Genomic DNA, 17,738 nt, shown 5'->3' with positions numbered 1-17,738 from the left:
CCGTAGGGTCTTGGCCCGGGACTCGGCGCCCGGCTCTTCAGGCAGTCTGTGCAGGCAACCCCGGCCGCTGAGGACCCGGTTGTTAGGAGCCGAGGCAAGATGGCGGACGTGTTGAGCGTACTGCGTCAGTACAACATCCAGAAAAAGGAGATCGTGGTCAAAGGGGACGAGGTCATTTTCGGCGAGTTTTCTTGGCCCAAGAATGTGAAGACGAATTACGTGATCTGGGGGTGAGTGGAGTTGGCGGCGGGGGCCGCTCGGGGCCGCCGGGGCCCGGGCTGCGGGAGTTGTGGAGTTTCGGCAGCATGTGCGGGGCAATGTTGCTGGTGATGGAGATCGGCGACACTCTGGTCACTTCCAGCAGCAATTGCACCCAACGGCGACGTGTGATGTACCCGTCCTTGGGTGCTCAATATAAGGAGAGCAGTTTGGAGAGAAGGGAGGAGAGAGAAGGGGGTAGGGGAAGGGGACATCGACTTGTGCCATATTGCACGGTGGTAATGTTTGGGGGAAATTGACACTTGTAGAACTACGCCAAAGTATTGACAAAGTGATTTCTTTGGTGCAAAATCAACGAATGTCTGTTAGGCAAACTTTCCTTCACTTTTTTCCCTATTCAAAGTTGTTTATGTAACTTTGTTTTTTATCAAAGTCTGACCTTTTAAAAAAAAACAAACACGAATCCATCCTGCTTTTGTATTGAGTGTATTATTGCTTAATACAACTTCATTCTGCTGAGCAGCCTGTTGTGTGATCAACTGTGCTATAAACCTATATGGGAAGTTGAACTGAATTATTTTTTTGAAGGTTGAGTTCCCCTTTAATGGCTTATTGTTATCACTGGGAGGACTGTGTGCTTCACATGTCTTGAGCCGTGTAATTGACAAGATTCATGCAGCTACTACGTTTGCCAAAATATTAGTAATTGTGATGTAAAAGAACAATTATTTGTATTGTCTTATGGCATCTGGAAATACGTGCTTTTTTTGTCAGCCAGGTGATTCAAATCTGACAAAAACAAAAGCTTCCCAATCAATCAACTGAGAGTTTCAAAAGTAAAATTATACTTACTATGTAGAATATCTCAGTTGCTAAAATCAGAAAGTTCAGAGTGGTAAATGTACCGGGTGTGAGCAGGACTTCTAGTTGCATTGTGATCATAAAGACAATAGCACTGTGGCAGGCTACCTGATATAACAAGGGTGATCCGCTTTGGGCATTGTTTTGTTATTAATCTGGAATCATATATAAATGATTCACACAAATTGCTGCATGCTTGTTTACACTGGCTGAAGGGAGGTATGTAACTATCAGAAGCAAGAGATGAGAGGAAATTTGGGCCTCCCATCAATTCCTGAAATGTACGTTACCTTTATATTTGTAATCTTGGATTTGTAATTTGGAGGATCTTGTTTTAGGATTGGTCTTGGAGAAATGAAGTTCTGTTGACCACGACAGGCAAAAGAATATTAGTGAATTCTAAAAATGTGATTTTCATAATGCATTTTCCTTGTAGCCTATCCACCTCATTACAAGAGAACTGTCTGATTGCTTGACATGGCATTGTTAAAAGACATGTAACATTGTGCTTGTGTGTAATTTTTTTTGTGCGTGATGCCATCCTTTTTGTTTTGGATGTGAGCTTGCCTGTAGTGCCAGTCTGTTAAGGCATTATTACAAAGCTCCAGGATGACCAGGAAGCTGCCAAGGTTTTGATGACAGATAGTGGATTAGATACGTGAGGGTCATTGGGTGTGGTGGTTCTAATTTGGTTGACTTGTCTTCCAGTGTCGCAGCAAAATTTCTGTGACTGTTCCAATTGGCTTCTATGTATATTTTTGCTAGAGTACAATTGTCTTATCCAACGGCCAATACGTAATGTGTAAGTTTTACAAATTATTTATTTCAGTGTTTCTTTTATACTTGTTGCTAAATATTGGCAAGGAAGTTGGCTACTAAAGAGTATTGTTTCTGGAAGCAGTACAATCCTTGAAAAGTGTACTTTGCATCAGGATCGCTTTGTTAAATCTACAAAGGAAATCATAGTTGGTTTTTCTATTCTCTTTAGCCAGGGAGCAGGTAAGCTAATAATAGTTCTTTATCTTAGAAAATTTCTGGATCTTTGACTTAGAACCATCAGTTCCAATACAGCAATGGTAGCTGGGAAATTGAAATTCAAGTGATGATAAAAATCTATAATTTTTTTTTAAAAAAGCTGTCTCATTAATGGTAGCCATGAATTTACCAAGTTGTCAAAAAACAAAAAAACAATTTGGTCCATTTCGGGTGGGGCAAAGCAGAGAATCTGCCGTATTTATTCATTTTAGCTTATTTCGACTCCAGAGCCACAAATGTAGTTGATTCTTTACTGATTCCTCAGTTTAGAGGTGAAGAGGCAGTTGAGAAGTGTATTTCAAAATGTGGTTTGAAAGTACCCAAGAGAAGGCGTTGTGATGTTCAAACAGGCTAGCTGGCCAACCAAGACTCTGCTGGTTCTTAGAGAAATCCTATCAGTATGATACCCCTGCTTCCTTGTAATCTATTCTCTCATATGTCAATAAATGATTTTCCCATCAGCCACTGACTTTAGGGGTAATTTACAGTAGCTTATTAAGCTAACAAATAGCCTGTCTTTGGGATATAGGAGAAAACTGGAATATCTGGTGAAACACACATGGTAAAAGGGAGAACTTGCAAACTCCACACAAATAGCACCCAAGAGCAAAATTGAACCTGGGTCATTGGAGATGTGAGACAGCTGCAGTGCCCACTCTACTGCTCCAAAGTTTCCCCAAATGGTTTCAAATAAGTGACAATTTTCTTATCTAATAAATGTAAGTAGCAGACCTAATTTAGGCACAGATTGTTTATTTGGAACCTCTGCACCTGGTGGATTGGAATGAATTTGTAAGTTTTGTATAAATCCCTGCTAATGTTCCTTGGCTATCCCAAACAATACAATTTTGCAGCAGAGGATATAATGCATGTTGTGGCACAAACTGCTTGTGACATGGAGGAGCAGCATTCTTAGTCAGGAAATAGGCCCATCAGCCCACCATGCCCACACCAGCATCGAGTACCAATTTATAATAATCCCATTTTCCAGCACTTGGCCCATAATCTTCTATGCCATGTTATTTCAAGTGTTCATGTAAACGTTGTGAGAGTACCTGTGTCCATCATCTCCTCGGACAGTGCATTTCCAGATTTCAGCTACCCTGTGGGTGGAAAAATTCTCCCTCAAATTATCTCTAAATCTCCTACCATAAATTGATGACCCTGGGTTATGGACACCTTTGCCAAAGGAAATAAAAGTTCTCACTCTAGCCTGTCTATGTCTCTCGTACATCAGCCTCAGCTTTCTCCATTTCAAGGAAGCAAACTTGTTCTATTCTGTCTCTCCTCCTAGCTGAATGGTTCCATCCCAGGCAACATATGTAATCCAGAAGTGGCCTAACTAATGTTTTATGTAGCTGTATCACAACCTCCCTGCTCTTATATTCTGTGCCCTGGCTGATGAAAGTAAGCATTCCTTTTGCCGCCTTAATCACCTTATCTACCAGTGCTGCTGCCTTCAGTGATCCTTGGACATATACGCCAGGGTCTCCCTGTTCCTTCATATTGCCTAGGTGGTACTTATAACCTTTTTGGTCCTCCCAAAATGCATCACCTCACTTTTTTCAGGATTAAGTTCCATCTGTCATTGTCCTGCTCTTTTTACTAACTCATCAATATTGTTCTGTAGGTACTCTCCTCACCATCAACAATGACACCACTTTAGTATCATGTGTGAATTTATTAATCATATCTCCTACATTGACTTTCAGACTGTTAATGTTTAGAACAAAGAGCAAGGGTCCCATCATTGATCCCAGTAGTACATCACTGGTATCAGGTTTCCAATTGGAAAAGCAACCTTCGATCATCACCCTCTGCCTCCTATCACCAATTTTGGAACCAACTTGCCTTGAATCCAGTGGGCTTTCATCTTCTGGACCTCTCTCTCATTTGGAACATTGTAAAAGGCCTTACTAAAGTCTTTGTAGATCACATTAACCTCATTATCATCATTGGCACACTTAGTTACCCCTTTGAAAAATTCGCTCAAAGACAGGATCTCTCCATAACAAAGTCCTGCAGACTATCCTTGTTTAATCCTGGACTCTCCAAGTGCAGATTAATCATGGCCCTCAAAATTTTTTCCAATTATTTCGCCATAACTGATGTCAGACTTGCTGGTCTGTAATTACCAGGCTTATCCCTGCTGCTCTTGAATAAATACACTAAATTTGCATTCCTTCACTAATATGGCACCTCTTCTGTGGCCAAAGAATATATGAAAATTTGTCAGACGCTATCAATGTCTTTTGCTTCCCATGGCAGCTTGGGATGCATCTCATTGGGACTTATCCACCTTAAAACTGCTATGATATCTCCTTTTCGATGGTAATTTGTTGTAGAATTCCACTGTTCCATCCCTGAATTCTCCAATTAAGTTGTCTTTCTTACTGAATACAAACGGGAAACATTTATTTAAGATTTCACCTGTGTCCTCTGGATCCATGCACAGATTGCATTTTGGTCCTTAATGGGTTCTTTTTTCTGTGGTCGCCCCTTGCCCTTAAAATGCTTTGGGACTTATAAATCTTGCCCACCAGAACTATTCGTGCTCCCTCTTCACCCTCATTTTTCTTGTGTATCTCCCTATGCTTTCCGTAGTCTTCTTTCAGTTCTCTCTATACTTGCCATTAACTCCATTTCTTTTAACCCAAGGCTTGATATCCAGGGTTTCTTGGTCTTGTTGACCTTGAAGTTTCACAAGTTAATTCTTGAATGACTCCCTATGGTTACAAAAAACAAATTGCTGGAGGAATTCAGTGGGTCAAGCAGAATCAACGGAGGCAAAGGAAAGGTTGACGTTTCAGTCGAGACCCAGCATCGACCCAAAATGGCAAGTATCTTTGCCTCCACAGATGCTGCTTGATCTGCTGTGTTCATCCAGCAGTTTGTTTTTTGCTCCAGATTTCAGTATATTCAGTCTCTCTTATGTCTGTATGGTTACGTATGGATTTACCTACAAGTTGCTGCTCCCAGTCCACTTTTGCCAGGTGCTGTATTATCGTATTGAAATCTGCCTTTCCCCAATTTGGGACCATAATTTCTGATTCATCCTTGTCCTCCACAGCAGCTTTAAAAGAATTATGGTTTTATCTCCGAAATGCTCTCCCACTAACGCTCCTATCACTTGCCTGGCTATGTTCCCAAAGATTAGGCCCATTACTGCCACTTCTCTAGTAGGGTTATCTACTGTATGTACTGAATGGAAAAGCTTTCCTGCATGAACTTTAAAAATCTCATCCCTAAACCCCTTTACACTAAAGGAATCCCAGTTAATATTTGGGAAGTTGAAATCCCCTATTCTTGTCACACTATTATATTTGGACTTTACTGTAACTTGCATGTATGTCTGCTTTTCTTTTCCCCGCTGACTGTTTGGAGCCCTGTGGTACACCCCCATCTAAGTGATTGTTCTCCCTTTTATTTGATTCTAAGCTCCATCCGTATGCACTCATTCAAGACTTCTAGGATATCCAACCTATTTCCTGCATTGGGGAAAAGAAAGAATTTACTGGAGGAAATCAGCATGTTGAGCAACATCTATGGGTGCGAAGGGATTGTCGACGTTTTGGGTCGAAACCCTGCATCAAGACTCCAGCAGATCGTTTGTTGCTCCATTTTCCAGCATCTGCAATGTCTTGTGTCTCCTTACTGCAGCGATGTACTCCTTGATTAATTCCTCCTCTTTTACATCATTCCCCCCCCCCCCCCCCCCCCAAAGCTCCCTCACCAGTCATTCCTGAGGATTCTAAATCCAGGAATGTTGAGTTGCCAGCCCTGATTTTCTTTCAACCACATTTTCTCAATAGCAACAGTATCATATTCCCATGTGCTGATCAACATCCTCTGTTCATCAGAAGTTGAGTTTATTGTCATGTGCACAAGTACATGTATGCACAGTTACAATGAAAAACTTACTTGCAGCAGCATCACGGGCACATAGCACCAACTTATTAGTCAGACTGTTCGTATTAAAATAGATGCAATCCAGCTTTGCACCCCTCCCATGTGTCTTACTGCCTACTGGACTGATTTAGATTCCTTCGATATTTGCCTATTCCTTGCCCACTTTGTCTCCTATTGTGTTGCATTTTTAAACTCTAACAGCATGAGCAAAGCCCTTTCCCCTACAATGATGTTGCACCTATTCTGATTCAGATGCAACTCATCTGGCTTGTACAGGTCTTGTCTTCACCAGGGTCAGTCCCAGTGATCCAAAAATCTAAAGGCTTTTCTCCTGCACCATCCCTTCAGCCTGATCTATCCTATTCCTGTACTCAGTAGTATTTTGCATCAGAAGTAATCCAGGGATTATAGATTCGTATATCTTGCATTTAATCTGCCACCTAGCTCCCCAAATTCGAGTTGCAATATCTTATTCTTCTTGCATGTATTGTTGGTATTGATGTGAACCATGATCTCTGACTGTCTGCCATCCTCTTTAGAATGCCCTGTGACCTCGCTGTCTCTGTCAACTGTTAACCCCACGATACACCTTAGTGCCTCCAGCTATCATGCTTCTATACCTGGCACTCAAGCTGGTCAAACTGCTGATGTCGAGCAACAGCTCTGTGGATAGCACATTTTTAGATGAGGTCAGCCCATAGCTTAAAGAATGAGTGACCACCAGGCCGAGGAAAGGAGGTAATCCGCGAAGCCTTGGAGTACATACTTTAGGCTGTATAACACATGGGACTGAGCTCCCCTGCCATACTTCCAAATTTAAAAAAAAAGCCCCTTAAAATATAATCTAATCAGAAATGAATGACCCTTAAATTAAGCTCATCTGTGGCACATTTGCATATTCTGTCTTGACTGTGTTTTCTTTGTGGAATTTGACTGTCAGTCAAATGGTTTCCCATAGGAAAGAAAGCATCTCTTAGATTTTATGTTGCACTGACAGGAACATTGAAATAGTTAGGGTGACTACTTGTTCCTTAGTTGAGGAATTTTGATTGTTGGAGAGGTAAATCAAAAAGACTCTAACAATTCAACAGACTACTATCAGTGAGGATAGGCAGCAATACCTCTGGCCTGGTTATTCTCAACACTGGTGCCCCACAAGGCTGTGTCCTCAGCCCTCTACTCCCTATACACTCATGATTGTGTGGCCAGATTCTGCTCTAACTCCATCTACAAGTTTGCAGATGATACCACTGTCGTAGGTCGTATCTCAAACAGCGATGAGTCGGAGTACAGGAAGGAGATAAAGCTTAGTGGAATGGTGTCATGACAACAACCTTTCCCTCAACGTCAGCAAAACAAAAGAGCTGGTCATTGACTTCAGGAAAGGGGGTGGTGTACATGCACCTGTCTACATCAATGGTGTTGAGGTCAAGAGGGTTGAGAGCTTCAAGTTCCTGGGAGTGAACATCACCAACAGCCTGTCGTGGTCAAATCACGTAGGTGCCACAGCCAAGAAAGCTCACCAGTGCCTCTACTTCCTCAGGAGGCTAAAGAAATTTGGTTTGTCCCCTTTGACGCTCACTAACTTTTATCGATGCACCATAGAAAGCATCCTATTTGGTTGCATAACGGCTTGGTACAGCAACTGCTCTGCCCAGGACCGCAAGAAGCTGCAGAGAGTTGTGGACACAGCCCAGCGCATCTCAGACACCAGCCTCCCCTCCTTGTCTTTACTTCTCATTGTCTTGGTGAAGCAGCCAGCATAATCAAAGACCCCACCCACCCGGGTCATTCTCTCTTCTCTCCTCTTCCATCAGGTTGAAGATACAGGAGCCTGAAGGCATGTACCACCAGACTTAAGAACAGCTTATACCCCACTGTGATAACTCTATTGAACTGTTCCTTTATACAATGAGATGGGCTCTGACCTCACGATCTACCTTGTTGTGACCTTGCGCCTTATTGCACTGCACTTTCTCTGTAGCTGTGACACTTTACTCTGTACTGTTACTGTTTTTACCTGTACTACATCAATGCACTCTGTACTAACCCAGTGTAACTGCACTGTGTAATGAATTGACCTGTACGATCGGTATGCAAGACAAGTTTTTCACTGTACCTCGGTACAAGTGACAGAATAAACCAATACCAATTCGGAGTTAACCTGGTTTCAGGAATATAAATATTTTATAATGTTTTCATCTGTTCCTTCTTCATTTTAATTCATTTTTGTATTTTATCCTTCCTTTGTTATAAAAGTAATTAGCTTCTTGATCCCAGCATGATAACCATTTCAGCTCTCCACTGAACTCTTCTGTTGCACTAAGTTTTATCTGCGTTTCTCTACCAGCTCCAGGCCACTGGAACTTCAAGTGCAGTTAGAATTCATGCAGATTTAAAAGGGAACTTTATTTTTCTTAAGTAATCAAGTAACACCGCAATGAATTATTAAGTTTAAATAGAAGGATCTGAGTTAAGCCTTACATTGTTATTTATCCTATGTTCTTTGTTGTTTAGAGAATCTTACTTAGTTTTATTTTGTACAATTTTGTTTTGGATTCCAATGTAAAATTGTGAGCAACTACTTGTAAAAATTTGATTTATTAAGCAAGTACATTGCACCAACTTCATTATTGAATGTGTCATGCTTCAGTTTTTCAAACTATTATAATATATGAAACTGCGTCATTGAAATAGTAATTCTTGACTGGAATACAATTTTTTAAATATAAACTATATGTGGGCAGGAATAATCGTAGTTTATAGTCCTAACAAAGCAACTATACTCAGTAATTTGGCTCTAAAACACTTGGGACCTCATGAGTATCAAAAGCACTACACATGAATGGAAGATTATTTTTAATTTAAATTGCTTTTAAACTGGCATGAAGGAAGGTGCAGCAGCATTTTGGGTTCAGGTAAAATAGTTTTAAGGTTGTTGAATTATGAATGTGTGGTTCCTAGACAGCAAGTCAAAAAGACAAATGATGCAATTTATGTGTTAGGAATTGTGTATTGTAAAGACTCTTTCAAATTTTGTCATCTTCCCTCCTGTAATTTAATCAATCTCTAACATAGTGGGATAAGTAAAAGTTCTAGTAAGAGTCTGTTTCTCAAGCTGTTTCCTAGGAGTGGCATGGTTTAATGATGCTTAAATAATTGGTGTATTCATTACCCTTGCTTAGTCCTTCCATTAGTCCTAATAAAATGAGGAAACTGAACAATTCTGACACACCCAATTGAATCCAAAGTTACATTATCTTTCTTTTTTGAAAGAAAGGCAACCTTGTAACCTCAACCTTTACTTGCTTTAAGGATTTATGGCATGTAAAAAAAAAGTTGTAATTCGTACTGGTTTGAACATGGAAGTTCTGACTTGAAGGTCAGTTGACCAGAATTTATGCGCAAACTGGATCCTTTTTGAGGGATGAGTCCTAATGTGGAGGATGGGGGAAAGTAAATCCATATAATCTCTCGGGTGAAGGAAAATCCCCAGATCCAAAACAAAATGTCATTTTGGGATTATCTCTGGTCCCGTGCTATGAATAAGTTTTAGGAGATGAAAACCAAGTAATACCCAACCTGGAAGGGGTTCTCATTGCAGAATCACAAAATGGCTACAACATGGAAGGAGACCATTCATCCGATCTAGTTTGTGCTGGCTCAATGTGAGAGCAATCAGGCTAATACTATGTCTATGTTCCCACTCTTTTGCCCTTTAGGAATTTTTTTCTTTGTAGATACCTACTAAGTTTCTTTTTAAATGTTAAGTTGAATCTGATGCCACTCTACTAATACTGTAGTACTTTCCAGAACTTAACCACTTGCTTTGAAGAATTTTTTTCTCATGCCACTTTTGATTCTTTTTACAATCACCTTCATTCTATATCCCTAGTTTTTGAGCATTTGCCAGTGGGTACAATTTCTCCCTGTCTACTCATTCTATATCCTCCACGAATATAAATATATCTGTCAGATCCCATCATACCCTCTTTTGCAAAGATAAAGGTTGTGCATGTTGGGCTTGCATTCATTGGAGTGTAGAAGAATAAAGGGTGTTCTTGTACACTGGAACTGGCATCATCATTTCAGCATAAGGGATCACCCAATTAAGACCTGGGTGAGGAGCAATTCCTTCTCTAAGCACTATAAGTAGAGTCTTATAGCACAGAAGCAGGCCCTTCGACCCAACTTATCCTTGCTGACCAAGATGCCTATCCAAGCTTGTCCCATTTGCCTGTGTTTGGCCCACATCCTTCTAAATCTTTCCTATCCCTGTACTTATTCAACTGTCTTTTAAAAGTTGTTATTGTACCTGCCTCGATCACTTCCTCTGGCAACTTGTTTCATATATGTACTATCTCTGTGTGTAAAAAAAAACAAGAGTTGCCACTCAAGTTCCTTTTTAAATCTTTTCCCTATCACCTTAAACCTATGCCATCTAGTTCTTGATCCCCGACCCTGGGAAAAAGATTGAGTGCATTCACCCTCTCTATGCCTCTCATGATTTTATACACGTCTCTAAGATCACCTCTCAGTCTCCTATGCTCCAAGGGAAAAAGGTCCTAGCCAGTCCAACCTCTCTCTATAACTCAGTCCCTCAAGTCCTAGCAACATCCTTGTAAATCTTTTCTGTATTCTCTCCAGTTTAATAACATCTTTCCTGTAGTAGGATGACCAAAGCTGAACACAACATTCCAAGTGTGGCCTCACCAGTATCTTATACAAATGCAACATAAATCTTTGTTTTCTGTAATAGAGAGTTGAGGCTGTAATTGAGGCTGAATCAAAGAATGTATTGTAGGCTGAAGTGACAGATTTTTAAACTGTTTTAGAGTTAAGGGTTATGAGGCCAGGCAGAAAAGTAGAATTGAGGCTAAGATCAGTTCAGCCATGATCATTGATTGGTGGTATTGGCTCGAGGGGCTGTGCGGTACCATTTATTAATGCTCTTGTATTGCCTTCTGAATGCAGCAAATTTGTTCAGTTACCACTTGAATTTACTGTACGAACTAGAAACCTGTTTCAAAGATAAGCAAATCTTATTGCTATTTAACATAGTTCCACACTTACTAAGTTTGTTTGTACCCTTCTAGAATTCATCCAATTGAATTGATTCGTCCATGTGCTCAGAGACTCGAGACTGCAGATGCTGCAATCTGGAGCAAAAAATAAACTACTGCAAGAACTCAGCAGGGCAGGCAGTAAAGGGATGGTCAACATTTCAGATCAAGATGAAATACATGGTGATGCTGGAGGAACTCAGCAGGCCAGGCAGCATCCGTGGAGAAAAGCAGGTGGTCAATGTTTCGGGTCAGAACCTTTAGACCCTGCTGAGTTCCTTTAGCATCATTGTGTATTTCATCTAGATTACAGCATCTCTGCAGTCCTTTGTTTTTCTAGTATTTCAGATCAAGACCCTGCATCAGGACTGAGTGCAGAGGGAAGATCTCCAGTATATAGTAGTGAGAGTGAGGGGTGAGACAAAGGCTGGTAGGAAATAGGTGGAATCAGGTGGGGGAGTGGGGGGGAATGATGAGCAGCTGGGGAAAAGTGGTGTGTTGAGATAAAGGGGGTAGGTGATTGGTGGAAGCATGAAAGAAAAGGAAAATTTTAGGCAGATGGAGCCAGGTGGGAGAGAGGATGGGGAAAGGTAGAGCTACAGGTTGGTAGGTGATAGGTGGTACCAGATAAGGGATGGATGATGGGCAGATGGGGGAGGGGATAGGAAAGGTGAACCAAAGGAGAAGAAATCCAGATAGATAGGTAAGAGGCTGATGGACTGATGAACCAGGTGGGGGAGGGTGGTGAGTCTAGGTAGCAAGTGGGGATGGTGAAGGAAGGGAGAGGGACTTTGACTGGGAAATGAACACAGGGAGAATGGGTTACCTGAAATTGGAAAATCTAAGAATTTACCTAAAATCTTCATTCCTTTTGTTGATATTGTAAAGAATAAAAGGGTTAACATTAATTTTAATGGGACCCAAGTTCTAACATGTATTGGGAGCTTGTAGCTAGTGTTACGGATTAGGTTGCTATTTGGTGAATGTCCCTTTAAGACATAGTACAGTAGTGTGTGTGTGTGTGTGGCATTACTACGACAACAACAACAGGAGATAACGACGTGCTGACGTTTTGGTTCAGTCGGAGTCAAAAGAAGGGGAGAGAGAGAGAGAGACACTACCTGCTGGTGTCTGTATCGATGGATGAAAAACAATAACTGTGTCTGTCACTATAATCCATGTATGGATTTTTGGAATAAAGCATTGGAGTCCACTTTGTCGTTAACCTGTAGAAGGAAACAGGTATTTGTGCGGACGGCCACGTCTCGAATGCTTTTCGGGGTGGCAGATACTTCGGAACAAAGCAGTGGAGATCATCGGTGACTGAGGTGTTGTGTGGGTTCCATTGTGGAACATTTGGATTTCGTTATGTCTCTATTCTCTCTACATTTTCTCATCAGTCAACGGTGGTTTTGCAAAAGCCTTTGCTCATGTTTCACCTTACGGCTTGCTGAACTGAACTTTGAGAACTATTCCTGGGCTTGGAGTTTGGGAATTTGCCACACACACACTTCGGGTTCAGTTCTGGGGGTTAATGTTTAACATCTAACATTTTTACTTCTAACATTTTCACTTTTATTTTTCTTATTATCGTAAGTAGTTATCTAACTACTAATACTGTACAAATGCAACATAAATCTTTGCTTTCTGTAATAGAGAGTTCCAATTGAGGCTGAATCAGAGAATGTATTGTAGGCTGAAGTGACAGATTTTTAAACTGTTTTAGAGTTAAGGGTTATGAAACATAGTTTCTAACACTTGCATATGACTCGGTATGTTTCTTTTGTTGCTGGTACGTAACACTAGCCCAATCAGAAGTAAAGCAGTTTACTGTTCAGCCACTGCATGAGTAAAGATGGGTGCAAAGTAACCACTTTAAAACAGTAAGTCTGGGAATCCATTTGAATCAGCCATTAGTGTTTTTGTACAGCCCTTTATCACTTTCCCTCAATTCCTAATATTATGTTATTGAAATTAAGCCGTCATTGTCTTAATACTTTTTATTTGTATATCCACCATCACCAGAATTTGAGTTGAACTCTGGCAATTATAGCCTGTGGAACTTGTAAATAGAATGAATACTGCTTGGAGGCTCAAGAAACCTAATTGAGGGCATGTAATTCATTTAGAAATTGAGTATAGAATGTAATTTAAGCTCCATACCTGAGAGAGATGCAGAATTCTGTTCAAGGGTGGGGCAGGAGGAACAGAAATAGTGACACTTCTAACAGGCATTAGTTAAGTTTATGAATGGTAGCCTTTTTGCCGGAAATCACTTCTGTTTGTAATATGTTCGCAGTTTGAGCTTTTGTAATTAAGGATCTGACAAAATTGTTTGAACTTCAGAGCTTTAATTGATTTTGCCATAGTTATAACTTGTTCAGCGGTTACATTTCAGTACAAACAAAGTTCTGCAGGTGGTGAATTGTTTGGTAAGTGCTTTGGGTCTCTGAATTTGTATACTGTGCATCTGTTAAATGTGAACGGTTTTCCCATGGTCTGCACATAAGATGTGAGGTTGAATATTTCCTTTGACATTGTTGGCAAGTGGTATAGACACTGGAGCTTTATCATGTTTTACACCTAAACTTTGTGGATTTGTAGCTATGCATGGGTAAGATTTTTTTCCACGTTGTTAGGTCTTCATCGATTATTATCTGGTTTGCTACAGCAAGGGCCTGAATAATTTCAGTCTAAAATGTTTGAGTGCTGGGTCAGAGCAACTCAGATAATACTGAGAGGCATTACTGGAAATGATCCTGTTCAGTGATACAAAAAGAATCCTCATTATGGACAGTATTCATGCTCAAAGAAATTATTGAACAGTTTAAACTTGCTGAAAGACTGGGGATTGCACTTCACTGGAGCAAGAAATGCATTAGAGATGTCAGTCTGCAACATTGGGTGGATGGAAAAGGAAGCATTCTCAAACAAATGTTCTCTCCTTACTTTGCATCGCTAACACCATTTTCTAGTGATTCATTCATTTAGTATGTGTGAGACTTGGCGGGATATTGGATGGTGTGTTTATTTATGCAATGTATTAATGCACTTTTGGATACCATATGATGTGCTCTAATTGAAATTATTTTGCTCTTACCAAATCCTTGAATGTGCTGTTGCTCAATATGTGTGTTTCATTTGGGTGCCAGATTTCGGATTCACTTTTGAATAGCTTGTGAAGACCATCTAGCACAGAGGATGTCAGCTTTAATTGCACATTGGAAGTCATTGTTTTTGATAGAACTATGTACCAATCAAGTACAGTAAAACTTAAATAATTTGATGCACTCAGGACTTTGGTGGGTCCAGATGAGTAGGTTTTCTGGACCTTTGGATATTATTTCTATTAATACCCCAGCACACTTTAAATTCATTTTTTTTTGTAACATGTTAGAGTAGCATAATAGTTTCCTGTGAACGAAGTGTATTTAAAGGGAGCATGGGAAATGAGGCACTGGTGAGCTTAAAGAGAGCATGGGAAATGCAGGGCTGGTGAATTTCAAGATAGTGAGGGAAAAGGGACCACGATGAGGCATACAGTGTCATGCAAAAGCTTGGGCACCCCTGGTCAAAATTTCTGTTACTGTGAATAGTTAAGTGAGTAGAAGATGAACTGATCTCCAAAAGTCATAAAGTTAAAGATGAAACATTCTTTTCAACAGTTTAAGCAAGATTAGTGTATTATTTTTGTTTTGTACAATTTTAGGAAAGCAGAACCATGCAAAAGTTTGGGCATCCCAAGAGATTTGAGCTTTCAGATAACTTTTACCAAGGTCTCAGACCTTCATTAGCTTGTTAGGACTATGGCTTGTTCACAGTCATCATTAGGAAAGGCCAGATGATGCAAATTTCAAAGCTTTATAAACACCCTGACTCCTCAAACCTTGTCCCAACAACCAGCAGCCATGGGATCCTCTTAAGCAGCTGCCTAGCACTCTGAAAATTAAAATAAAAAGATGCCCACAAAGCAGGAGAAGGGTATAAGAAGATAGCAAAGGGTTTTCAGGTAGCCTTTTCCTCAGTTCATAATGTAATTAAGAAATGGCAGTCAACAGGAATGGTGGAGGTCAAGTTGAGGTCTGGAAGACCAAGAAAACTTTCCGAGAGAACTGCTCATAGGATTGCTAGAAAGGCACATCAAAACCCCTGTTTGACTGCAAAAGACCTTCAGGAAGATTTAGCAGACTCTGGAGTGGTGGTGCACTGTTCTACTGTGCAGCGATACCTGCACAAAAATGACCTTCGTGGAAGAGTCATCAGAAGAAAACCTTTCCTGCGTCCTTACCACAAAATTCAGTGTCAGAAGTTTGCAAAGGAACATCTAAACAAGCCTGATGCATTTTGGAAAGAAGTCCTGTGGACTGATGAAGTTAAAATAGAACTTACTGGCTGCAATGAGCAAAGGTATGTTTGGAGAAAAAAGGGTGCAGAATGTCATGAAAAGAACACCTCTCCAACTGTTAAGCACAGGGGTGGATCGATCATGCTTTGGGCTAGTGTTGCAGCCAGTGGCACAGGGAACATTTCACTGGTAGAGGGAAGAATGAATTCAATTAAATACCAGCAAATTCTGGAAGGAAACATCACACCGTCTGTAAAAAAAAAGCTGAAGATGAAGAGGATGGCTTCTACAACAGGATAATGATCCTAAACTCACGTCAAAATCCACAATTGGCTACCTCAAGAGGCACAAGCTGAAGGTTTTGCCACGGCCCTCACAGTCCCCCGACCTAAACATCATCGAAAATCTGTGGATAGACCTCAAAGGAGCACTGCATGCAAGACGGCCCAAGCATCTCACAGAACTGGAAGCCTTTTGCAAGCAAGAAGGGGCAAAAATCCCCCAAACAAGAATTGAAAGACTCTTAGCTGGTTACAGAAAGTGTTTACAAGCTGTGATACTTGCCAAAGGGGGTGTTACTAAGTACTGACCATGCAGAGTACCCAAACTTTTGCTTCGGGCCCTTTTCCTTTTTTGTTATTTTGAAACTGTAAAAGATGGAAATAAAAAAAAGTAATCTTGCTTAAAATATTAAAGAAATGTGTCATCTTTAACTTTATGCCTTTTGGAAATCAGGTCATCTTTTATTCGCTTAGCTATTCACAGTAACAGAAATTTTGACCGGGGTGCCCAAACTTTTGCATGCCACTGAATGTGTCAGGCCACTGAATGTGTCAGACCACTGGGATTTCTGAACAATCAGAAAATTGAATTTTGGACTTTTATTGTAATTGTATCGATTTGCTTTGATCACATATATTGAAAAGAATAAACTACACAAAATATTTGACAGCTACGTAAGCTTAATTTAACCACCATTAAAGCCTTCGAGAGACTCCATTCCTTGTGTTCAGAAACCTTAAAAAAAACAAAATTATTAGAAGCTAATCAATTAATGAAAAACTTAAAATTGGTAAAACAAAAAGGTAAGCACTCAAAGTCATTGAAGTAAACTCACTTAGAAATACTCACTTGGTCTCTGGAAGTTGCCTTTTTTGAAATTAGTGGAGGAAACGTTACTTGGCACAGGTTCTTTCAGTGAATTCTTTAGCATGAATGTTAGGGAACTATCACAAATTTGTGCTTGGCCATTGAACTCTGAGGAATCCTCCAAAAGAGTGAAGTCAGTAAACTGCTAGTAACGTAAGTTTGGGATTTGGTGGCAAATGCGAGGAAATGCAGTTTGTTCCATCCAGAAGCACAATAATGCATTTCTTTTTGAAATTTTGCACACATTGTCCTTCACATTTCTTGTTGCTTCTGATGAATTTACACTCGCGACTTACTGTACCACAAATTTGTGCCATTATTCATGGTACGCACCATCGAGGGAGAGGGTATCTTGTGCCAAAAAAATGTAGAGCTTAACTTTGTTCTGATGATGCGTACTCAAACATGCATTAGTGTCAATTTCATCAGTATTGTATAAGCCTATATAATCCATTTAAAATATGTGAATTTTTTTATGGATGGTGAATGTCTGGACAAATAGATTATAGCTTGGAATAAGCAGCATTGATTGTCAGCACAAGCTTCAGTTTAGCTTGTGTATCAGCAATATCATTTGGTGGTGCTTTTTGTTTTTTTTTCCATGGCTTTAATTACAACATTATTTGTACTTTGTTTTCTTTACAGTCTCTTTCATTTTGCTATCCTGCCAGTTTGTACTGGAGACTTAAAATACACTCAGCTAATTTTTTTTTCCTCAGTTGACTTTGGATTTTGTTTGTATGTATTTTGTCTTGGCTTTTACAGTATTATTTATATCCTGATTCCATTTAAACAACCTCAGACCTGGGAAACAATTGAATGCCTTTTAATCATGTCACACTCTCCATTGCATTTTAATGACCAATAAGATAAGTACTTGGACAGATAAATGGATAACAAAGTTTCAGAGGGATATAAGCCAAACATATGTAAATTGGATTTGTGTCGATGGGCATATCAACCATCCTAGATTAGTTGGGCCAAACGGCCTGTTTCTATGCTGTATAACTTTATGAATCTGTAAGTGGTATAGATAGATACTCATGGTAGAACTCAAAAGATTAGTTTTTTTTGGAGCTGTGTATTGCTGACAAGGCTGGCATTTGTTGGCTATCTTTAATTGCATTTGAGAATGTGGTAGTGAGCTGCTGGCTTGA

General features: G+C 40.1%; 1 protein-coding gene across 1 annotated transcript in view; it reads left to right on the top strand.

Annotated features, from left to right (window-relative positions):
- Positions 1-90: 90 nt before the first annotated feature.
- cdc73 (cell division cycle 73, Paf1/RNA polymerase II complex component, homolog (S. cerevisiae)) overlaps positions 91-17,738 on the top strand; it is a 229,812-nt gene continuing 212,164 nt past the window's right edge. The window contains 1 exon segment of the mRNA XM_052011073.1: positions 91-230. Within this exon segment, the coding sequence (XP_051867033.1) occupies positions 100-230 (131 nt within the window). The 5' untranslated portion in view covers positions 91-99.

This window comes from Pristis pectinata, chromosome 3 (genome assembly GCF_009764475.1).
Source record: "Pristis pectinata isolate sPriPec2 chromosome 3, sPriPec2.1.pri, whole genome shotgun sequence".
In the NCBI taxonomy this organism is placed as follows: domain Eukaryota; kingdom Metazoa; phylum Chordata; class Chondrichthyes; order Rhinopristiformes; family Pristidae; genus Pristis; species Pristis pectinata.
Note: the sequence above shows the minus strand (reverse complement) of the source record. Positions and strands in the feature narration are given on the sequence as shown.